The sequence below is a fragment of the Anser brachyrhynchus genome, assembly GCF_964034855.1.
Source record: "Anser brachyrhynchus genome assembly, chromosome: 2".
Classification (NCBI taxonomy): Eukaryota; Metazoa; Chordata; class Aves; order Anseriformes; family Anatidae; genus Anser; species Anser brachyrhynchus.
Window position 1 is genome coordinate 107,932,265 of NC_137695.1, and position 25,669 is coordinate 107,957,933.

The following is a 25,669-nucleotide window of genomic DNA, read 5'->3' on the forward strand; positions in this document are numbered from 1 at the left end:
TATTTGTTTTGTTTCTGTAACGCATAAAGGAGATAAGGAAAGTGTTTACTCCATGATGAGTAAAAGCTTTCATGCTCTAGAAGTGGCGAGCAGCTAAAATAATGCACAATTAGTGGGGGGAGGCGTTGAAATCAGGACAATGTTACTCTGTCAATCTAACATTGCTGGAGCTAAGCCAAAACCTTTCCTTTCTAAAGGGTCTGGCAGGGGTTAGAAAGGATTTTAAAGATCTACTGTAGATGAGCTGTGTGGAAATTTCCCAGAGTTTAAGGGTTTCTGTGCAATCCCTTTCAATCATTCACACTCCACCAGGCCAAAAATGAAGGCCTGCATTTGAGTCCACAGCTGACAGCAAAAGCGCCCATGCTATTTCCACACCTGAGAAACACATGGGAAAATGGGTGGTGTACTTGTCACCGATGTGCTGCTGAGGCCTCGGTTCAGGGCCTGATCCTGCTATAGGGAACAGGAATCTCCACACATGCCACAGCAGGAGCAGGACCGGGCTGTGGGATGCTTCGCTACTAATATTCAAGCACAACCTTTTCAGTGCTGAGAGCCAAAGTATCTCAGCTCCTTCCAGAAGGAGAACAAAAGGGCACCATTCTGCCAAGTGCTGTGTTCTCTCGAGCCTCTCTGTACACTGGGACCTAAGGGTACTCTGCATCTCAAGTGGGCAATCATATTGCAGAGTTGAGCAGAGACTGATTAAGTACCAGCCTGCCATCGCCTAAAGATGAATTTTCAACCTTTTTCCTTTGTCTGTTATGTTACTCCAAAAACTCACGTATGAAGCTAACAGGACTTAAAACTACATAGATGTGCTTAGACAGTGAACTTTTGCCCTAATTATTGTGAACTGTGGTCCTAATTATGAAGTTTTATTTTAAAGCACTTATAACTATGCATGACACTGAGTTCACCGTATCCTTTCATTCTTCTGAAGTGCTGCTAGTGGGTAGTGTGCTACTTCACTTTCTGATCAGTTCAACAGTTTTATTTTCAGAATGAATCCTGTATGAATTTTTCCTGATTCAAACCCTTTCCCTGCTGAGACTATATAATCCTGCTGTCTTGTTAGAGCAAAAATCATCTATGAGACTTCATTCAAAACAAATCCCCTGCCAAACTGTTTCTTCCTTTTCACCTGGACAGTTATCCTTCTGATAATTTGTAAGGAAAAAGTTCTTCTGTTGACTAGTTCAACCTTGTAAAGAGGACAGTATCAGTCTGACAGCAGCAAAAACAAAGAGATTCTCAAACTCAGCAGTGCTAGAACATCTGGGCAGTTTTCCACTGCATATGGAAGAATAAAAGCAATATTGCAGTAGTCTAGTGGATAAAACCCTCAAATATTCAGCTTGTTATGGCTCACTCATTATAAATGATTTCCCTATACAAAGCAGACTTTTTCAGATGCAGCTGCAATATTTTAAGTCCCCCTTCCTCTACTAACACACTGCACCCTAATGTATTGCAGCTACTGTCATTAGTCATGACTATACCTACTGTCTGTAATGGGATGACATTCCTCAGCTTGATAAGCTCAAAATTAAGTGATTTTCCTGGAAACTGTTTCTCTGTAGCATCATTTGATCCGCTATTTTAAAAAGCCATGTCATTGGTTGCATTATAAATTCCATTTTAGTCTTCTTTTTTAAAGAAATTAATTGTAGCTTTCCTCTAGGCTTAATGCTGATATAAAAGGCTTTGGCTGATGAGCAAATCTTTTCCAAAGACAAGAATTTTCAATTCTACCATTTTTAAATAACAGTGTCATAAAAAACTCAAAGGAACAAACTTGTTTAAGTCAGCAGCACAAATGAAAGTTGACAAGTGATTAGCTCCTTCTGGGAATTAATTGTTTTCTACATTCGAGAGGAAAAAAATTGTCATAAGTGACTTTGGAAAGGGCCTGAAGCATGGGCTTTGAAAGTATAATACTACAAACATCAATTTAAACGATTACATATTTAAGCAGTTTTTATAACATGAAGTTGGCATGACAATGCACAACAAACCACCAAAAAAACTTTTCTTGCAAAGAGGAAGCAATATGCACACTTGTAAAAACTCAGCAATGTATTAGTAATGATGCCTTCAAAACTGCCTTCAAAACTTCAGCATGCTATCTTGAGTCTCTAGGGCAGTGCATATCTGTGCATGCCCAAAACAGAAAATGTTGCTTCCCTTGCAGGGTGGAAGTAATTTAAATGACTTCTACTGGTTGTCCTACTCCCTTCTCTTTCTATCAGATGAAAGAATGAGAAGGGATCTTTTTTCCTGACTTCTCCTTTGAGAAGACAGAGTTAAAATCACATCTGTATCACTCTGCTTCTCGCTGGCTATGCCATTGTCACATCACAGCAAGAGCCATTTACACCTGTTCCTCTGATTTCTCACATCCTAGTTTCCAAGGAAAGAAAATTTAGGACTGTGTACTGGAGATGCAGTGCAATTTGGACAAGTCCCTCCATAGACAAATGAACACTACTTGAACATGGAGGTGGGCTGCTGGTGGTCACTATTCCTTTCCTGGACCACAGCACAGGGAACAGTTATCATTATTTTTTAGACTGACGATATCATCTTAGATCACAATCCATATAAAGTATTAAAAGTTATCAGAATGTTTTGAGGTGACAGCTTCAAATATGCCTACAGATCAGACTCTACAAGTTCTTATGGAGTGCAACTTCGTACCTGAGCAATGAAAAACTGTTTCACAAATTCTCACACATTCCTATGACAATTTTCATGATATGTAGTCCAACCCTGTGGATCAATCTTACATATTTTTCCTCTGTGAAGTAATATTTTTCTGCTACTTGTTATTTGGGTTCAAATCTACTGAACCGTAACCTTAGGAGAAACACTACTCACTATAACCATTCTATCCTATTCATGTATATGAAAACCATTTACATGAATAAAACCCCTAAGCTCTGAGCTAAAAGACAGAGAAAAGTGGAATAATGACATTCATTTTTATGTTCTAGCAATTAAAATTAAGACCTGGCAGATTTCAAAGGGTCTCAAAACCACACTCACATTAGACAAGGAACCCAGGCTGAGATCACAGAAGCACAGAATGGTTTGGGTTGGAAGGGACCTTAAAGATCACCTGGTTCCAACCCCCCTGCCATGGGCAGGGATGCCACCCACTAGATCAGGCAGGCCAAGGCCCCATCCAACCTGGCCTTGAACACCTCCAGGGATGGGGCATCCACAACTTCTCTGGGCAGCCTGTGCCAGTGCCTCACCAGCCTCTGAGTGAAGAATTTCTTCCTAATGTCTAATCTAAACCTGTCCTCTTTGAGTTTAAGACTGTGTCCTGTCATTATCTACCCAATCTGCTATGTGATTTGGATGTGGAGTGGTATGCTCTTGAGACTCTTCAACATCACTAAACTTTTGAAGGCAGGTCTATTACCCATAATTTTGGGCAGGACAGCAATGTCTGCTTGTGTTTTGCCTTTTTCCTATACAAACTGACTCATCTCACAAGTAAGACAGGATCTGCAGTGCAATGATGTTGTATTCCTACAGTCTTTGCCAGGATGTAGTGTTCATGACATTTAAAACACAGATGGTAACAGGGAGGAACAGGTCACTGTAGCATGAAATGAAGAAACAGGAGCTGAATAAAAAATAATAATAATAAAAAAAACACAAAACAAAACAAACAAACAAAACCTACACAAAGAGAAGCCATAAGTTCGTATGAAAAATAATGAGGATTAGAGATTCTGGGTTCTCCAGACAGTGAGAAAAGGTTCAGGAAGCACAGAAGCACAGAATACACTTTATAGCACTGTGAATATTCTCTGAATATTTACGTACTTCCTCACCATGATGAATACCATTCACCATATACATCATGTACATTATATCATGTACATTCTCACATACTGTGAGAAATACTGCTTGTAGAACTTGATATCCAAACTATCACAGAGCAACTGTGATTAGAGAGTAGCAGAAGAAAAAATATGGCAAGTTTCAGGAGAAAACTAGTGGGCCTGTTTTTTCAATATACACCTTTAGGCAATTAGAATTAGGCAGAGATTTCCAAGAAAGGTTTTACTTCTCACTCCTCACCCTGCCTTGTTTCTACCAGAAACTTTGCTCACTGTAGACGTGATTCTTTCCATTCAATATCTTCCCTCACACGGCAGCTGGCTTACTGGATTGAGTAATTATTTCTCCTGTTCTCCTGTTCTGGGTTGAGTAATTATTTCTCACCTGTTCAGTGGTACAGGTACCAGACAGATAAAGCCGACAGTGCAGAAGACATAATAATCAGATCATTAGACCTGACACTTACTTCATACTCCTCTTTAAATCCATAGCCTTCTGCACACTTCATTTGGGTGATGTGCTGTAGCAAGTCAGCTACACGGATGGCTGGATGAAGCTGTCCGGTCTGGTAAGGAACATCCACAGGATCTCGCTTCTTGTAGGTATGGGATTGAACCAGGCTGCTTGTGTCACTGACCATCGTATGGGTTTCATCTAGGAAAAGAGTATCTCATAATGTACTGGCTCATTTTCACTTATTAACAAAAATACAAATTACACAGATTTCTAGAGGAATGGCAGAAATCTGACACCATCAACATTGCTTCTGTCTGTGAAGGCTATATGCCAGAAGAACAGTAAATCCATGGAGCAGTTTACACAGGGAAATTGCAAGACTGATTGGAATGAGGCAAATTCCATGATTCTACAATGGAAGCATTGCAGAGCAGTCCGAACTATAATATTGCTTTAAATAATGCTAGCTGATCATAAATGAGTTTTAGATTAGGCATTTGGTTCTAAGCTGCGAAGAAGTTTCATTCTGAAACTTCAACAAGTCCTACAGAACAGAAGAGGACTTGTAGTCTTAGATTAGTTAACTGCAATATTTTAAACTGCAAATTTAGAGCAAATGTTTGGAGTGAGCAAAATAAAAAGATACACAAAATGGCTTATGGTTTCATCAAGCTAGGACTGCAATGGAAATGTAGATCTGATACAACATTTGGAGACAAACTACAAGAGGACAAATGCAAAGGATCATCGTATCAGGGAAAATGTCTTGACTGGCTGCTGAACATGCTTTAGGACCACGGTATATCATGAGCCATCACATTAGGCATGAAATGTTATATGCCAACTGACATGCAGGCCAACAAACAAGAGAACCCAGTGGGTTGGTTAAAATTTTTATGAGACACGTACTCTCCCAACCCTCCACATCTCTTCCGTGGGGCAAGTGGGCAACTTACCATTGATTGGCACTTTTAAGAAGATACATATCAGGAGAAAAAAAGAGGAGGAGAAAAAGGAAACAGGGCATAAGCAACAGTACTACATTAATAGTTACAGGTAATTTTATGTTTGTAATTTAGTCTTTACAGTGTGATTTCCTAAATGAATCAGATTTTGATCTCCGTTTCACTGTACATATCAACTGTACTGATACCAAGGTATCTTACTGTGAGTCAATTCACACAGATGTAACTGAGATCAAAACTTATACTTAGCAATAAATGGACAGATGTGAAAGTGCACGCTACCTAAGGAAGCAGTATCAATTTCTTCCTATTTAGATGGAGTTCTTAAGATTAGTTCAGACTTGACAAGAGAAAAAAAACAACCCAAATTCTGAGGTCAAATTATCATCAAACTTTTTACCCAAATAATAGTTTTGCGTATCTCAAAGAGTTTTTGATTTTTAAATGAAATCGTAAATGTAGTGCTTCGACTTTGCCAAACTACTCCTCAATGGCAGCATACTAACCAAAACAAGGGGTTTACAAAAATAATATATTTATTTTAAAAAAATGTAAAAAATAACATATGAAAAGGAAGCACTAAAAATATTTTCACATTCAAAAGTTAAATAAATTATAACAGAAAGTTCCTCATATTTTCTGTATGAAAAGATCCCAGATTCTCTTATGCATACCAAAAATACTACCACATCTCATTCAAGGTGAGATTCTGGTCTTAGTTATACAACTGGAAATAGATGTTAAAGCCACAAAGCTCATATTTCAAGAATGATTTCAGGGTCTGTCAATTGATACTTATACCAAGATATATGAAATCTGGTCCTCAGTAAGCATACAGTCAGTATGAACTGTGCATTTAAATCTAAACCAAAAATAATAGAGAACAATTTATGGGTATGAGTATGTGTATTTCACTACTTTTCCTGCTTGTTTGCTAACCTGATCCAATCCAGAGGAAAACAGATTCATCATTTAGTCATAAAATTTGCCAAATTTTGTCTAATGTGTGATAAAATTGTACTGCAAAGCACCTTGGGATGCATGGCATGGAACGTGGTATACAAGTGTAGGTACAGTATGTTGCTGTTGAAATGGCACCTGAAAACTACAAGGTGGCTAAGACACAAAAGACAGAAAGAGTGTAGGAAGTTGATAAGCTGATCATGATTTTTGAGTGGCTTATTTCTATTTTAGAAGCAGGTTAGAAAGTTAGTTTGCCTTTTTTCTCTTTTTTTTTTTTTTTTGTCCCCTCAAACTAGAGAAGCTCTAACACAAACTTTTAGTAACTATGATTAAGACAAAGTTACCAGACAGTAGGGTCTTGTCCTATGAAAGCAGCAGTTTAATCCTTATGAATTTCTTTCCCATGAGCTCCTTTGTTTAGACTAATTTTCCTCTCTTGACTTCTTTATCTCTTACAGCTGCATTAATTCTGTTTGCTTTCTTTGGGAGCAATTTTTTAGTTTTTTTTTTTTTTATGGTACATTATGAAGCCATAGTTTTTTGGTTTGTTTTTGAGCACTGTAGCATGAACTTTTCAGCATTTTCACTCTGTTTCAAAGGGTGAGCTCTTCCAGATTGCAGTGCTCGTATGGAATTGGAAGAGTCTCCATCTTAACTACACCTACAATTGCAGTTTGTCTACTTTCCACTTACTGATTCCCATACAGTTGTACAACACTTGAACAACTTTTAATACAACTTATATTTATTTACCAGTTGTATGAACTTATGGCATTGAAGGCAAACTCAACCCAGTATGTTCTCTGAGATGGCACTCTTATTTCTCCATTTTCAGAAATACATATGACTGGCACTTGACAAACGTGACCTACACTTATGACCTACACCAACTATAAATTTAATGGTTATTATGTAAAGCTTTTATTGAGCTCTCAAACTTTCACTTAGGTTATTAGGATAAGCATGGAAGTTTTTCCTCAAGCGTATGAGATTTTCCTGATATCTGAAACTGAGAAGTAAGATTGTCGCCCTCTGCACCAGTTATGGAGTTTACCTTTAATTATTAACATTTCAGTTTATTTTTTTAATTGGTGAAGTTTATAATACGCATGAATAATACAAAGATCTTGCTATACAGAAATTTGGAAATGGCAAGTGTGTTGTGGACTTCCTAGCAGTTTCTGGCTTTGAAAACTGAATTCAGCCATTCATCAGACCTGTACCCTTCCAAGGAGGTCACATTGAAAAGTTTATTTAATTCTAACTACATGCTTGACCCTACAGCCTAAAAAACAGCAACAGCAGGTATTAGCTGCAGTAGAAACCCATCACTTTAGTTAATAGCTATATTCCTCAACTGACTCAATCATAGCTGATTTGATTTACCTGAGATAAAATAGTATCCCTATACAAACAGTTATAAACACCTTTTGGGAGATAAACCATGCCTGAATAGGACATCACTCATAAAAGGGTACTAAACTTTTAACATGTAAGGTTACCAAAATATTCATTTTCTACAGTGAAATAACTGGAAGGTTTTCTGAGTGCAGGCTGCTGCATTAGACCATAAAATATATATCAAGCTAAATCGAGATTTTACAAATTTAGGATAAGTAAAAACATATATATGTATTTTTCAGTGTGTGTTTGCTATCTGAACTGCTTGCTTAGAGATTATTTCTTGTGGAAAAAAGCTAACAAATATTTTTACCATCATTACTACAGGACAAAGGATTGAAAACCAAAACCAAACCAAACCAAAAAAAAAAAAACCAACAAAAAAATCAGAGAAAATATTAACTAAAACGTAATAATCCAGATAAGAAATCTCGAAGTTTTTCTCCTGATAATAGTACTTTTTACCCTGCCCACCCACAAGGTCAGAACAGCTACTGGATGAAGCGTTGAATGAATGCTAAAGCACACAAAAATATCTAACGTCTCAGGCAGTTAAAAGGCACTGCAAATTTCATTTGCATGCAGATTATTACATTGTTACAGTCACTACCATTACCTTCTCCCAGATTTACATAATGTATAAAAATGCACAGGTTCCTTCTCAAAGTTAAAACACTGAAATGCACTTTGCTCAATCTTCTTTTACAACAAGTTTTCAAAAATCATCTTCCTAAACTTTTACCTCTTATATGCTTCACTCTACTTTTACTTAAGCCTGTTTAACTTGTGGTTTAGAGAAAATAATTAGTTTAGAGTTAGTTGTTAGTTTTATATTTTTTCAATAATTTGAAGAAAGAGGAGAAGAGGGAAAAATACTTGTTGTAAAAACATCAATCATAGTAAAAGGAGTAAATAGAGAGGTTTAACACTGGAGTTTGAGTTCTTGCTACAGCACATTGCTGTATTTTGCTTTATTACTTTAAAATGTCTCCCTAATTTGTTTAAAGTTAGTATGGGAAGCGTAAATAAATACAAGACACAATGTGGTCAATTACTTAAGCACTGAAAATGCAATAGTGCTTCACGTTTACAGTTTTATTACTGTGCAGAAACCCCTTTCTTTCTGATATTGGGCAACAGCAGGTTTTTCTAAATTCCCAGTGGAAATGCTGTATACTTTAACTGTATGTTTTTAACCTATAGTTCTACCATTTCATTTCATTCCTGTGACACCTAATGCATAATAAACTGTGTTACTGTGTCATGTTATCATTTAGCTGTTCAAAATACCATTTCTCCTCTGAAACTTCTCTTTGACAATCATGTCAGAAACTGTGGCATTGTGAGAAGAAATGAGCTGGTGGGATGGCCAAAACTGTATTTTGTCTGATTTTCTATATCATGAATAGCCTAATTAGGAAACAAAATGTTATTTTTAAGAAGTTACATCTTCAGTTCTGAGAAAAAATGGAAAAAAAATGAGGGAAAGTATTTCAATTGCTGCGATAATCAAATTCTTTTGTGTCACTCCAAATACATGCATAAACATTTCCTCGCAAATCCACTTGTTAAAATTATTTCTCTTTTTTCTCCCCTGACTTGCACTATGACAGTAGAAATCAAGCCTGATAACTGTCTTTAGTACTCTCAGTGTAGACAAGCCTACCATCCCTCCCTTGAGCATAAAACTACAGGTTTTTGAGTACTATTGTCTGTATCCCAAGAACTGTGACTTTCTAAATTACTTCAGCAATAAACTTTGATAAAGGGAAATGTTCTCACCTAAAATTGCAGTTGGCACAAATGGATCTGTCATACATCATAAGCAGGTCAATGCAGAAAAGGTAAAAAGAGAGAGAACAGTAAATGATTGATAAATGTTCCTGAGTTTTCTTTCAGAAAGCTACTGTAAGCAACTGGTTACATGTAATATTTATTAAATTTCCATGGAAAGGAGTATAATAATGTAATTACATATGCTTTTGTTATGAAAAAGTCTCCATAGAATTGAAACCAAGAAAAAAAATTGGTTACCTGGGTAATAAGAGTTAGGCACCGTTGTGCTCAATGTGTTAGTTTTCATTGTAAATGAAGATGGTGAAGATACAGCTGAAAAAAGAAACAGAGCGAGTTAGAGACAGCAAAATGATATGTGGCTATTTAAGCTGAGTGACACGGAATGTGTGATTGACTTGGTTTAGGGTCTGTCCTGATGTGTTTGTTGCACTGGAATCAGGACCTAGGGAAAAGCAGCTATGTCTAGTGAATAAAATGGCTCATTGAATTCGATCAATTCCCTAAAAAGAAATGTAATCAGATAAAGCATTTTGATCAGGGATGACAAATACACTTCTCGAATCACAAGATTAGACTAAACACCGGTGCTTTAATAAAGACATCATGGTGACAACAGGTGCTTTTGACAGAAGCTTTGATCATTAGTAAGTTTACCTAATAATACAGTAAATACTGTATGCAAATACTCTACTGTAGTTCCTTTTTCCTCTATTGTTTTTCAATTTGTTCAGACAGGTGGATAATGTGTACACAGATACTATTATGCCCTGAATATCACTCTGCTTAACAATGGTTTTCAGGCTGTGATACATACACCAATGCTGGCATTGGTATTTAATGATTTAAACAGTTATAAAAGCAAAACACAATGAAACAAATTAAATTCAGTTAATTCCCTGTTATACATAGATCACATGAATTACTATTGTAAGCACAGATATTGTAAGCACAGAGAGAATTAACCTTATCTTTGGGTGAAATGTTCACCCAAAAACTCATTAAAGGCTTTTAAGCAAAGCTTTTTCAAACTCAACCTTAGTTGTGGTAGGTTTGCTTGATGATATTCACACAGATCAATGAATGTAAGTTTATTCTGGATAAGAATATAAGCAGACTAACAGGAATTTGGGAAACAAGCAGAATTAAGGAAGACAGAATCTGCTGGATGAGAAGCAGTGAGATTACTCCTGCTAGCTTTGATCTGCCTTTTTTTTTTTTGCTGTTGATCTTCTAGGGCATACAGTTGCCACCCCTTATTAAGAAGGAGTTATATGGAAATTGGTTTAAATGATGCCAGATGGTATCATTTATCCTAAAAGTGAATCTGAGTCTGCTTTCCTTTGATTATGTCTCCTGAGTCACTGGACGGAAAGGACAGAGTGCTATTCCTTTTGGGTGTGGATGTAGAGACTAGCTGATGTCAGGGTTGCTGCAGCTAATAAAACTGTCTAGATACAGAATGCAGCCAGGTTAATAAACTTTTATAGGAAGCAAGAATGCCTTAAATCTCTTGAGAACAAGGTCTTACACAATTTTTTTTCCTAAAGACTGTCAAGCCAATTCTTCTGGTGACCACATTTATTATGGAAAGTCTGAATTTGAGGTTCTAGCCCTCAATTGGTGTAAAATATTTGACATGCCAAGAATGTCAAATTGATTTAAGTTTGTTCACATGAAGAGAGGATGTAGTCACAGGAACTCATTGAAGCTTCTTTGGTTATTGTGACCATTCAATAACACCATTAAAAGACTACACCATGAGGGCAGAAGATGAAGTCAAACCTCTTGATCTCTTCACAAAAGTAAGAGATCTCATTAACTGCAATGGAATAGTCTCACCAGAATGGCAAGCCAGATTTTTGAAAGATATTTTCAAAGCAATTTCAAAAGTAACACAAATGCAAATTAACATTGCAAATTCTGAGCCTAATGCTGCTGAGAGAAGTCTCACTGTATAAACCTCACAGAGTGTTTGTACAACTGAGCTTGTCAAAGGTAAGTTCTTAAGCTTATTATTAAAGAGTGGGAGTTGGGCCTCACATACTGTCAGTACTTGAAACAAAACTCAATCTTTGATAAATTCTGAAGATGTTAAAAAACATTGGTATATAAGAAAAAAACGAGATTCTTTAAGAACTACAAAAAATAGAATGTTTTGTGCTACAAAAAATATAATGTTTTTTGAACGTAGTCATTCTTTTTCTATTCTTTTTAACAGCTGTAAAAAACTAATGCAGTCCCTGTCTTTGGTCATTGCTAACCTCCAGACAGGTGTAAGTCCTTGACTAAAATTTTAATGGAGAAAAAAATATATCCCAAATTCTATTTATTTTCAGGGTAGATCCAAGAAGACGCAGAATTTTCAACAATCTCTTATGAAATTGCAGAGCGGATAATTCAGCTGTGTTCTTCCTTTGCACAAGCAACAGAAAGAGCATCATCTAGAATTGGAAATAATAAGACAATTGGATCACCATTATTAAGTTATGACATTCAAAAATAAATTTTGCCTACAAAAAAAAAAAAGAGCAGGGATAGCAGTTGAAGGACATGGGACAGCATGAGGGATATAACATTTTTAACATAATAGAAATTGGAGAAAGGTAAAACTACAGCTGTTTCAGTAATGTCTTTGCTCTTCTGCAGAAGAAAAGGATGGACAAAAAAAAGCTCAATTATCCTTATTATTTTTAAAGAAGTCTATTCTTGATGTCTGACTGTCTTGCTCATTCGAATACACACTGTAATGTGTTGCACAGTAGGAGAGTCTGGGTTCCATGGATTTTCCATGACTGAGTAATGAGGAATATTTTAAAAACCATTTGCACCTTTCTTCCACCTTCAAAAAAAAAAAAAAAGAAAAAGAAAAAGAAAAAGAAAAAGAAAAGAAAAGACTTACATCTCCCATTTAGATTGTGCGTGTCCATGAAAGAGAAAGCTTCATCACAGTTGGTGCCTTGCTCAGTGTAGCTTTTATCCATTGAATTCACCATCACTGTCATTTCCTGCCGTGTACTACTCAATGTCTCTTTCCGCTTTTTAGCCAATTTTCTTAAGAAATGAACGTTGAGAAGAGAAAAAAAAACAACACAACAAAATCCAGTGAGCAGACACAGCCTTCATGTTGTTTAGACCAGTATTATAGTTTGTAAACATATTATTAACATATTTGCAATTATTCCTAGTTTTCTGAAAACATAATTGATTTCACACTTGCATCTTTAAACAGCATTTGACAATCTAGGGCTAGTTGCCAATGCCCTGACTTATGGTGGAACAGCACCTTAATCCTTGGTGAGCACCATTGAATTAGAGTGTAATACTCAGATACAAAGGTGCTGTGAGCTACTATATCAGTGACTACATCTGTTTAAATATGTAAATAAAAATGATAGAAGACAAGATTTCACTGGGACTGACAAATCAGTAACAATTTCCACTTCACATGCGTAGAAACACCCGGAGCTGTTTCACTGAGAGAGCACATAATACAGCTGTACATCATACTCTGTGTTTGATCCCTTACGTACTTTGCACAAGCAAGTGACATTTCAAACTGACTTGCATTTCTAAAGACATTTTTCTGTCACTCTTGTCTTGATTTCAGTGGGATTAGGCACAAGAGTTAGTTGCTTCTGAGCAGGAATGGTCTGTCAGAGACAAGATCTTGATTCTGATAAAATAATAGGGAGTCATTAAACTACAGAAGTGCTTCGGACATACGTACTTCTCTTTTCCAGACCTATCTCTTTAAGATCCATCTAAATTAAAATCTCACCCAGTCTCCCCCAGATCTAATTGTGCTTAGATACCACCAAAATATAACATGTCCAAGACCACTCCCCTGATTTTTCCATCAAGTTCTGCAGGACATCTGTGATTCTGAGGATGGATCTTACATCCATTTGGCTTGTTTCCCTGGCCTGTGACTCTGTTTTAAACTAAGCTTTTCTCCAAGCCCTTACCTACAGATTTCATTACAGTTTTCCAAATTCCCTTGGGTATAGCATCTTCAAAGTATGGGTTTTGCACAGAAATGACTGCTCCACAGACTTTGATTTTCTCATATCTAAGTTCAGTAACTTTTTCTCTGTCAAAAACATAATGAACTAGCTCATATGCAACTGCTGGAAAGGTCTTTTAAGTATCTTCAACCAAAACTAACAGACACTCATTATGTTGTCTAAGTTTCCTTCCAGTTCTTGAGGTCTACTGCACCAAGCGTAACCAACTGTACTCTCAAAGCCCTTCTCTTTGTCAGCTCTCATTCAGTATGAAAAAACTATTTCCACCACACAAAAAAATATACCAGCCTCCACTGGATTTACAAACAAGCACGTGTGTTTCCTGTCATGTTGACAGTAGTAGCATACGGGAAGAGCTTTCTATAAACGTCCCTACTGAAGGCTCACTATTCTGCTCCAAACCTGCCTACAGACATACTTGCCAAAGTACTGATACTACTGCCCGCTATGCTGATCAATATTGCATCACAGTCTTCCTGTGCTCTCCATCTGTCTACCTGCTCTTACCTCACACCTAGATAATAAGCTCTTTGGGCAGGAGCCACAGTTGTGGTCTGTACCTATAAAGTACCAAGCTCAACAGTATCTCAGTCCGTAACTAAAGGGCTTTGAAACTAAAGTCTCACTGTTAATAGTAGTAATTATAAGCGCAGGGTCACTGCATACAAAAGTATTAGGTAATTGCATACAAAAGTATGAAGGGTCACATCTGGTCCTCAATATGCTGCTGGATTACAGCTCCATTCATCAGGGCAAGCATCCATGACTGAAAGTGATTAAAGTATGCTACCTTAAAAACCTATTATAGTAACTACAATAATGAGTAGTGTTTTTGCTAATCCCAGCCTAGAAGTCACCTGCATTATCTTGAGCCACCATGAACACACTTCAGACTGTGACTGATGTTGAAAAGGAGAGCTGGAGAGCTCTTATGGTCAGTTGAATGGCAGCCACTTGTGAGACTCTATCCTACACTAAACATTTAGATGTGCAACAAAAACTCATCCATAAATGCTCATTATTAGGGATTTCAAAATTTACTAATGATAATCCTAAAGTCCAGCTAAGGAGGAGTGTAAGGCTGTTGTCAAGATAATAAATAACAACAATTTACATCCTTCCTGTAGGTGAAGTTTAACTCCTGATTTTCTCATTTGGAATATCAGTGGTAGACAGAAAAAAATGACTTGTACTAAACAAAGGTTTCATTTCTGAATTTTAATTTAATTTAAGGAGTTTAAATGGAAGAAATTTAAAAGTCCCTTTCTGATCTACAATAGCTTACATTGACAGCAGAACTAGTTCCTTATTACTTCACAGTTCATAAACTCTGAGGGACCATTAGATAATGTAGTTTGAACTCTTTCTTATCAGAGACAGCGAAGTGTCACTCTATCTTGTAGCTTTGTGTCCTCCATCTGCCCCTCCTTCATCTCTAATCAAAATGAATAAGCAATACAGTAGAATGTGGGGTGCGCCTAATTTGAGACGTATCTCCTAATGCATAAACAACTTAATGGAAGTCCATTAGCTGGGTTGTGAATCCAAAACCTGAATACTGGCCAGCTGTGGCCAACGTACACAGTGTGGTCACTGAAACTTCACACGTAAGCCACATACTGTACTTTATTTCATGGCTGTGCAGATCATAGGAAAATACTTAGGATAATTCAGCACCAGAGCAAAAGTCAGCAGGTTCTCTTTGACCAGTTATCAACCTGATTAGCTATCTAGACACTACGCAGTATAAAGAAGCCAAAATGCAGTGTATAGTGACCTTTCCTTGTTCATCGGTAAACCTGTGAGTGCTACCTCTATTCACAAAACTTTTACTTGCTATCAAGTTCAGAAGCTCAGCATTTCCTCCAAAATTTCTTGCATGTGAACAATGTACTACTGAACTGGCAACAACTCTTCCTTAACATTTTTTTAAAGAAAAGTTACTAAGATAATTGCCCTGGGCATCGTTATAGTGATACTGATCCCTATCTGAAAATTCACAATATGGTGAAATACATTAAACAAGCCACTCAGTGTGATTTTAAAAAATTACATGTGCTGTAGGGTGCACATCTCGAGAACCTGCTGTTACAGGGAACATCCTTTATTTTACAGTGACAATTGTATCCTTCCCAAGGAAATCCAGAGTTTTTGCTTATTACACCAACAACATGAAGCTTAGATTTTACAACATTGGATAATTTTTTTTAAGGAATTACAGACATTTTCTCATTTCCTTCATTTTTGGTTTTGGTCCCATAATCAAGCTATAGCAGGTTGTTTTTATGGCAGTAACAACTGTATAGTACTTCTGAATCTGAATCTAATTCTGGAAATAGGTCTTGTGGGAAAAGTTCAAATCTGAAACAACTGCTACAGGAAGAGAGAGACACCAGCCAGACTTTTGCACTGTGAACAAAAATACCCACTGGACTTAGTCAAGTAAACTTTAGCTGAACATAACATTTTTTTACATCTGCAATTTTCCGATATCGCTTAGTGCTACAATCTGCAACTCATCCATTCCTTGGATCTCTTGATCCCCAGGAAGCTCTAGCTATATAAAATTTCAGAAATACATAAAACCATGGTACTTCGTATTATCATCTCCATTCTTGCTCTTAGATCTGAAGTCATTTTTTTTTTTTTGGGGGGGGGGATGAGGGGAAAAAAAGACTTAAATATTTGATCACCTTGACTCATGGAAAAGATATTTCATAGCTAGTCTCTGATGTTCCCTCCTTCTTAAAGGAAGAGTGCTACAACCAAAGGAAAAAACAAAACAGATGGAAGCTCCCATGATGATTACCTAGTACAAAATTCTTTACATAAGGAAATGAAAAATGATTAGGTTTTCACATAAATAGTGTTATAATCACTATATAAAGAAAAAGAATATACTAGAGCAGTCTCAAAAAAAAGGAACCTGATACTCAGAACAATTTCAAGATTAGCTAGGAACCACTGGTATTTTTAAGGCATAAGAAATGGTGATAACTTTTAAACTGGTATGATGGTAACAGTACTGTAAAATGCAGAGCAAACAACCATACAGACTCCCAGAAACACTTTGTGTGAGATTTTAGGTGTCATTTATTCTGTTCTGTAATAATTATTAATAAAATCAACCTAGGAGAATAATAAGCTAAAGGCTTTGTCACAATCTGTCCCTATTTTAACAGCCACTGTGAAATTCTCAAATGCTCAATCTTCCCCTGTACTGTCCCTTCCTGTTGAGGTCTCCCTGTAAAACGTCTGCAAGTCTGACCCTACTCCTCTCTCAAAATCCTCCTTCTCTGTGATGCCTCCCCTAAACCTTCCTCCAACAACCAATCCAATAACTGCTAAGATGCTGCTACATTATCAGTACTCTGTTTGGTTAATTTTCCATCTATTTACCTGTATCCATTTTCTCTCTTCTGCCTTGACTTAAATAAAAAAGTCTTTGGTACGTAGATTGCCTTTTGTCTGTGTTTGTAAAGCACTAGGCACAAAACATGAGACACAACTGGCCACTACCATAGTTAGATAAGCATAAGAACAGTAAAAAGAAAAAATTTAAAAAAAAGTGTGTGTGTGTGACTGGGGCTGATAACCAGAACCAACTCAAGCTCTGAAAGAAATGAGCCTTCCATCTTAATTTAGGAAAAGTGAGAAAACCATATTTATTTGAAACAAGCAAAACACTCACTTCCTTCTTTCCAATTTCAGAATGAGTGGTGCTCCCATTTTTATATGTCTTCTTTCTTTCAAGCAAAGGAATAAAATAAAATAAAAACACAGAACTGCATGCAGTTCTGCCATATGCCTATCCAAAAAGAAAGATTTTCTTGAACTAGAAAATATAGACAGAGATGATAGGAAGATTGAAGGAATAGATCCTACCAGAAGAATGGTAGTCCTTGTATAGATAAGGAGTCTTCAGTTTAAAAAAGAGGTAGTTCAACTGGGAATACACTAAAAGTCTAAAAACACATGAAAAGCCTGGAGAAAGTATGCAATGAAAACCCAAACACTATTTCTTGACAATGTAAGAACCATAAAAGGAAGGTATACAGATTTTTTTTTTTTTTGAAATACAAAAGTAAATACTTCCACACACACAAAAATAATTATGAAACACATCACCACAGGACTCTAGAGATACCAAAACTAAAAATTTTTCTAAAAGAAAGATTCATTAAGGCCTGAAGGGAGGACAGAGACTGCATTACTTTATCATTGCTTTGCTCTGTTCGTATGTTCTTCTAATGATTTTTTACTGGCCACTGACACAGATGTGATGTTAAGTCTTTTTTAAGTCTTTTTCTAAGACTTTTAATCCAACATTTGATGCAATTTTGCTTACATTAACACTCCTTGTTTTGCCAATCTCAAGGCAACTCCTTGAGGAGACTATGCAAAAAACAATGTAAATACTTTATTTGCCTTCCTAACACTTAGAATTCGTCACCTTTTTACATTGTTTAGGCTACTTATGTTATCCCAAGCAGAACTGAAATTTGCCCATCTATTTTCACTGTCTGTGATATGCTGAAAGAAGACTCATAATTATTTTGGGAAAAAGTGCTTTAATCTGAAATCATCTAAAGAGCATCACTGATTCAGGGACACTCAGTCTGAAAATATCATCTAATAAAAGCTCTCCACAAAACGCATATAAGAAATTCAAAGTAACTGACTTAATTCTTGTTTATTGTATTTTAATAGATTTTTATATATTATGTTGCACTTTTTTTTTTTTCCTTTGACAACAAAATAACCCTTGTCAATAACTGTGATTGTTTTCCCATCTTCAGGAAACAGGTTCTGTAAGGCAGACACAAAAACACACATCACAAAAATTTATGAGAATTACATGTGTAAAATGGAATTCGTATTTAGCCTATTGCTTCTGTTTTTCAACAGGACACATTTTGTAACACTGTGTATAATTCTAACCTATGTGAGGAAGTCAAAAACACTACTTTCTACATTTAAGATATCCTTTTAGGACGTACCTCAAGTCTCCAACTCCTCATCTGTATTCTTTATGTTACTTCTTATTGTTATCTGATCCTCTCAGAAAACAAGTTTGAGAAACTTGAGTATCTAATCCAATTCAACCAAAATGGTAATTTTTTTTAGGCCATATTCAACAACTTTCATTGGAAGTAATAAGTACTTCTATTCTGCTTTACAGTTCTTATCAAAACACCAACAGTCTGAACGGATCTCCTTCCATCTCCCTTGAATAGGTGGAGACATAAATATCAAGCTATTGAAATCAAGTGAGGAAGCAAAATAGAAATAGTGTGGTGTCAGTGATAGTGAAGTTCTGCTCATAGCAAACTTCTGTTGTTAAATTTCACATTTACATGCTTTATACTGAAATGTAGAATGCTCAAAAATGCAATTTCACAGTGCCATTACACTGTGTACACTCTATCAGACAGGAAATAAAGTTAGGGGAAGTATTTATAAAGGCACTAAATTTTGCAGCAAGAGCTAGCGAACAGTTAATAAAATGCTTTACAAGTTGTCCCCACTTCAGGGAACTAGAATTTCTAGGGAACAACCACAGGGAAAGTATTTCTCAAGAAAATTAAACTGAGAAAAGATAGGCAGGATCCTGCTGCATAGTGTTGTTCTTGCTAAGGTTCTCCTAGTATGTAAGCCTGTATTAGGTTATAAAATTAGTCTTTGCCCTAAGAAATCCAACATATATTTTGCATTGGCGTCACAAGAAAGCAAAGATGCAACAGTATGGAAGATTGTAGCACAGATTGCGAATATTTGACAATAGCACAGGGTGCACATGTCTTTTTACCCGACTTAACAAATGGGTGGCTTATTACAATGTCTTTTAGGTGCTTCCTCTTTGTTTTTGTTATCAACTTCCTGTGTAAGATCAAGTGGCAACATTATTCATTTCACTTCTACTATGCTCTTGCCTTCTCCGATAAAGAAAAATGAATGATTTTTTTTTAAATGCTGTGATATTTCTAGAATTTGGAAAACAGTGTACCTGATATCATAGTGTTTCATTTTCCCCCCTTTCATTCACTGTGGATTTCATTTTGCCGCAGGGACATAGAAGTACTTTTAATAACATCAAAATTAGTACTGGGAGACAAAAAAGCCTCCCAGTACTGGCAGGAGAGGGAGGAGAAAGGACAATGAGTAAAAGGTGGGGGGAGTCATTTATCTTACAGAGTTACAAGGCTTGAGTGCAAAAAGAGTACAAACTTTTTTAGTGATGTTGGAAGTTATGGAAAATAGCTTTGTTTTATACGAGCATAAACAAAAAGTTTTAATTTTTTTTTCTCATTGCCTATCAGAGCTTTAACGATCTTTTTGCACTTGTTGCAAGTAGATTAGTTCACTAGCATGAAGTGATGACAAAGCATAAAGAAAAAATATTTAGCTACATCCCATTTTCAAAATATTAGCAGTATGTCACAGGTAAAGTGTGCCATGACTTAAAGACAGTGTGGATCAGAAAAGAGAAAAAGAAAACATGGAGGGGAATGTGAAAAGAGAAGGAAAAGCTGATGGAAAAATACAGGGCAGCTTCAGCCGCAGGTACACAGCCAGAACTCTTTGAAAGAGCCAGACTCTTTCTACTAAACATTCTTCCCTCAGTTCTGATATTCAGCACATGCTTTGAGGTTCAATTGTAGTGACATCATTAAAAACTGTGCTTATTTGATTCTTCTGCTTTGTACGAACTTCTGCATCAGGTTATCAGAGTTTCTGCAAGGGAAGGTTATAGAATTAAACCCAGTAACACTTCAGGTCACAGAGGCATCACACTGACAGATTTTCTTTGCTGATGCAGTGGCTCAGAGGGAACACTGGTGACTGACCAACGCTCAGTGAAAAAAAAAAAAGTAGCTATATGGTATATCAGATTGATGCAACAACTTCTATTTGAAATTGGATGATTCTTGTCCTAGCTCATAGCAAAAATTAATTTTATGGTTACAGTTTAGTTCTTGTTTGTCCACCTAAGAAGACCTCACTGAATTTTAGTATGATTGTCAGGCTATTCAGGAAAAGCTCTGGGCTTTTATAGTATAGTATAAGTATAAGGAATTTGAGAAGCTTTGGCAGAACTGTGTTTAGAAAGCTCCTGGCTGCACTATTTCTGGCTTAAGTTAGTCACTGGTCTTGGTCTTCAGAGAAATCTACCCATATGCTTTAAAAAAAAAATCCAAAAAAAAACCCCAAAAAAGTAAAAACCCCAAACACAATAAAACCCAACTACCAACTACCTAAACAGGAAAATAGAACAGCAAGGAGATGAGAGCAGTGACATTTTTTCAGAATTGATCGTTATCTAATTCTGAACATGACTTTACTATAAATAATAAATCAGGCAACAAAATGTACCAGTCTACTTAACTGAACTAAGAGGAAAAATGAAAAGCCACAAATTCTCTGAGTTTGTTTCAAAATGCGACTATTTTGAAATATGAATTTTAGATTTGTGTTTTGGTTCTTACTATCTCCTAATTAATCAAGAAGCTAGTGAATACAATGCTTAATGGACTGATAGGTCCTCCAGAACTGTAAAAATGTATAAGAAAAACACACAGATAGTGAGGAAGGCAGAGACCTGGGGCATCTGGGAGCAGTCAAATCATGGTAGGCAGTAAGGGGTGAAACAAGTTCACTGTACTAAAAAATATCATCATAGATTTTGTTGTAGGAACAGACCAGCACCCAGCTCTCTCTTGCAGCTGACTGTCCTGTTCACTAAACCAGTCATACTCTCTGGTCCAGTCAATCTCAAACTACTCTCTTCAAAGCATTGTATTTTTGAAGGTTTTAGAGAGTTCTCCCTCTCTTCTTAAGAACCATGGGGATTAGGACTCTGTGACAGAAAAGGAGATAGGCTTTTAAACACTACCTGGCTGAGCAGGGAATTGAATCCATTCTCTTTCTGCCTGGAGAAGAGAAGGCTTACAGGAGATCTTACTGCTGTTTTAAACTACCTAATTGGAGAGTACAGAGAAGACAGAGCTTGACACTACACGTCATGAAAGGACAAGGTACGCTAGACACACATTGCAACTTGGGAAATTCCCACTAGATATCAGTAAAATTTTGTTACCATTGAGGTAGTTGACCATTGGAGCAGGTTCTTAGAGAGGATGCGGGATCCCCATCTTTGGAGATACTTGAAACCCTGGTCGACAATGTTGTGAGCAATTTGATTTAACTTAAATCTGCTTTGAGCAGGGAGGTAGAAAAGATGATCTTTAAAGGTCCCTTCTGATGCAAATTATCCTATTATTCCCATAAATGTTCTAGTTGTAGGGCTTTTTTCATAAAAGGAAACCACAGGGATTTAAGGGATTACAGATCTGAACACAATCCCAGACTGTGCCCCTTCAGAAATGTTCTACACGTGAGTTGTACAGTCATAACCAATCTATGGTAATACTAACAAAACTACATACAGTCAAATAATTAAAGATATAGATTCTTTTTGGCTACTTTATTTACTTATTTAGCTATTTATTCAGATATTTATTTATATACATATATTTAGTTATTTATTATAATTTTTTACGCTGCATGAACTAACCCACCTTTTTAACTTAAGGAGAAAAAACTTGCAGAAGTATATTTATCCATAAAGTTTTTTCATAAGAGAGTTACTTTTATTCACATTCAACTGCATCATGAGAATGCGACCCTTTTCCATGCAAAAAGGTAAATTATATTTTGATTTTCAAATGTAGTATTAATAATATACACTTTCTCATTTTAATGAAGATTGAAGTGTTCCATTTTCCACTGTATTTGACTTGTATTAATTTTAGCTATAATAATTGTATATATCCCTAAAAAGACATTATATTATTTTACATCCTTTCTACTACACTATTTCAACTTTATTGAAATGAAGTATTTGAAGTTTCTGAAGACATTCTGTTCTGAAAGGTATGTTCACAGGAAAATTCAGCACCTGACCTTTCCTTTTGATTGAGGATACTTTTTTCCCCACAGAAAGAAAATTCATTTTCTTAGCTAACTCTATTAAGAACAGTAAACGAAATTTACACAAAATCTGGACTTTCTCTTTTGTTAGCATATATGCCATCTTAATAATACAGAGTTAACAAGAATACCTAGATTGTTTTGTATGCAAATGAATATATCCATACATATTTTCATTTTAAGAGAGAACATGTAAACAATTGAGATGAATGAAAGATGTGTATGTCACATCAGGCTTTCAGATTATTTCCTTCATAGTATTGAGTAAATGGGTATTAAAGACTGCACAGGGTACAAGAATACTGCATCTTAACATATTGCTTAAAAATATATATTTTGCATTTGACACTTCAAGAATCTTCGCTTTTGTCTCAACAGCCTTTCTTTTTTCTTCTTTTTCTCCATAGTATTATCATATGATATGAATAAAGAAATAAACAGACAACACTGAGGCCTACTCAGGAGGAGGTAGCTGTGTGATGTGTAGTGCCAGACAACACAAACATGAAAGCTTTTCACGGAAATAAATCCATGACAGATTTTGAAATTCTCTTCCTGAAACTAATTAACATTTATAAAAGGCTGGCTAATGATGAAAGAAAACACCTTCTTATCCCATAGCTGTCAGTTTTAAGCAAAGCCTCAAGCTCCTAGGGGTGGTGTGCACCAGAGGTGTCCACGTTCCCTTTGCTTTCACAAACTGAAGCAGGTGGTGGTGTTAAACTGATGAAAACTTGTTCCAGGATGACTTTTCCCACACCAAGTTTTCACCAGATTTGCAGAGGTACTTTCAGTGTGGGGAATTACAGAGCTGTATGGCAGACGTGACTGTTACATGCTAGTTTCATCATCTTTTCACCCAACTGCACACCTGACTCTCTCTTTGAGATTTGCCATATTCCAAGCTCCTTAAGCATGGTCAGTGCCTATCTTTACAAGTAAACGTGCCACATAAGTGGTTCCTTCCACAAACAGAAAATCACTAACTCTACAGTGCACCTGAGGTTGATGTGTATAGGACAGGCATTTTCTATGTGAAATAACTTGGTACTTTCACTACAGGGTTAGTCTTCCAAGTCCCAGTGAAGGAAGCAGATTCACAGATTTGTATGGCATCTACCTAGCTGCTTCTAGGCTTGCATAGGCCCAAGTTAATAGAAAACAGTAGTAGCTGTGACAGTTTTAAATACAGAAAATATTTTTCTCCCGAGGCATTTAGATCTCTGCATTGACCTCTCTCTCACTGGGCAGAAACTAAGGCATTTCGCTTTATCATAAGGACATAAAATACAGTCAAAGTAAATTGTTTAAAGTTCTCCAAAACATTCTCTTAAGGAATTCCCTTTAGCATGTTTGGCATTTAAATATATGTAAATATATTGTACATATTGTATACATACATGCATATATGTAAATATATGCCCAAATACATGTAGCGGTGTACTGCAAAGCCAAAAGCATAGGTTTTGATAGGCTTAATCTAATCTGACTCATTCATTGCTTCTGCTCACCAGTAACAGAATACAAAACAGCCAAAGGCTTTTTGCTGATGCAAAATTCCATTGTATTAGCACAGATGTTCTGGCAAATAGATAAGCACACTGTCCTAGCTCTGATGTAAATCCTGCTGTGGGTGGTACTTCTGCAGTTCCTGGGTATATTGTCTTCTGTGCAAGACAGTGTTCCTTGCTCACTCTGACTTTCAAACCAGAGTCCTATACTTCCTCACTCGATTCAATATTTTCTCCCTCTTTATATCCCAATACAGACAAAACCCTCTACAACATATTTGCTAGTATTGGTACTGAACATTCACAAAATCACACGTTATTTTTGATCTGCTACCCACACTCCACCTCCATCACGCACCTTTCACTTTTCTAAGCAATTATTTCCCCAAATCCATTTTCCCTCTTTCAAGGCTTTTGTAATATTCAATACACCTCAGCAACTCAGAATATTCAACTGCATAGAGTTTTAATCAGCCTTTTATAGGAATACATTTCCCTTCCTTTCCACAAAAAGAAATCTGTCTCACCAAAAGTCACTGACTAAAAACTCAGAAAAGGCAATATTCAGCCACGTAAGAAAGAAATTCACTTTTTCCTACGGGAATGTTGAAACCGGTCCACACTGAAATATGCCCTTAAGCCAGGTAGAACAACTAGTGGGATGCATGAAGATATACCCTGAGCATCACGTTCTTAGCATGCTCTAATTTAATAGTGCTCTGTGCCCAACTAAGGGAAGGAAGGGCACTAAGCAGTGGTTCTTAAGCAGCACAGGGCTTGTAAATGATTCAAGTGCTCTCCCAAATCATGGCTATTGCATCTAATTGGCAGTGGGACTGCAGTGCCAGATGGACTGCTTGGTAATCCAAAGCTGTGACTATAGGAGTAAGTGGTCCAGCTGAGCCCTTGTGAGGCTGACACTATTTGGTCACTCTAAGATGCAGCTGCACCCTCAATCCAGCCTTATCCCATGCACAGTAATGTGGCTTCTGGGAGAAACTGTCAGCCTCCCCCTTTATAAACAGCGAATGATGCTGTCCAGCCCCTGTTTCTCTCTCAGCAGGTAGATGTGTTGAGGCTTTATGTCTTATATTCAGTGGTTTGTAACAAAGACGTTAATATGAGGCTTGTATGGCAAGGAAGGTTGATTAATCCACTTCAGGGCCCTTTATACCACAGTGGAAAAGGCAGCTGATAAAGCAGCATACCATGGTGGCTTTAGGTAAGAATATTTCAAATACATGTATTTAGATCCCTCCATTTCTAAATCTGTCAAACTTGAACCTATTAACAACAAAAGCTTTCCTAATTAAAAAATGTAAGAAAAGAGTCAAGGAAAGCTGCTGTTACATCTTTAGTAACAATAACATTTGAAAATAATTTTAACAAATGTTTGCATTTAATATGGGATTTTTACTTAGAGTTTTCCCACCAAAAAGCAGCATAATCCAAAGACTAAGGAATCAAAATTTTTACACACAACCACACTACCTAAAACTGCACAGAAACACATTTGAAGACAAAATAAATGACTTGCACTTTTTCTCAAATCAAATCACAAACTACATAAAAAAATATTTTTAAAGACATGCTAGCATCTTTTACCCTCATAAAAGAATGATGCCTTCTTCTTCTGAATACAGCTTACATGGTAAAATTCCTTTTGAGCAAACGGATTTGAAGCTATAAACAATATCAC

General features: G+C 36.5%; 1 protein-coding gene across 21 annotated transcripts in view; it reads right to left on the reverse strand.

The window, feature by feature from the left end:
* The window catches only part of PTPRM (protein tyrosine phosphatase receptor type M), a 477,900-nt gene that overhangs the window by 86,272 nt on the left and 365,959 nt on the right, over positions 1–25,669 (reverse strand). For 11 of the 21 annotated variants that reach the window (XM_080579374.1, XM_080579371.1, XM_080579367.1 and 8 more), the window contains 5 exons: positions 12,343–12,494; positions 9,681–9,755; positions 9,429–9,455; positions 5,274–5,285; positions 4,328–4,515 (listed from right to left, as the gene is read on the reverse strand). In XM_080579374.1, the coding sequence (XP_080435500.1) occupies positions 4,328–4,515; positions 5,274–5,285; positions 9,429–9,455; positions 9,681–9,755; positions 12,343–12,494 (454 nt within the window). The remainder of the gene's footprint in view (positions 1–4,327; positions 4,516–5,273; positions 5,286–9,428; positions 9,456–9,680; positions 9,756–12,342; positions 12,495–25,669) is intronic. The other 10 variants (XM_080579372.1, XM_080579383.1, XM_080579370.1 and 7 more) reach the window with 3 other exon arrangements.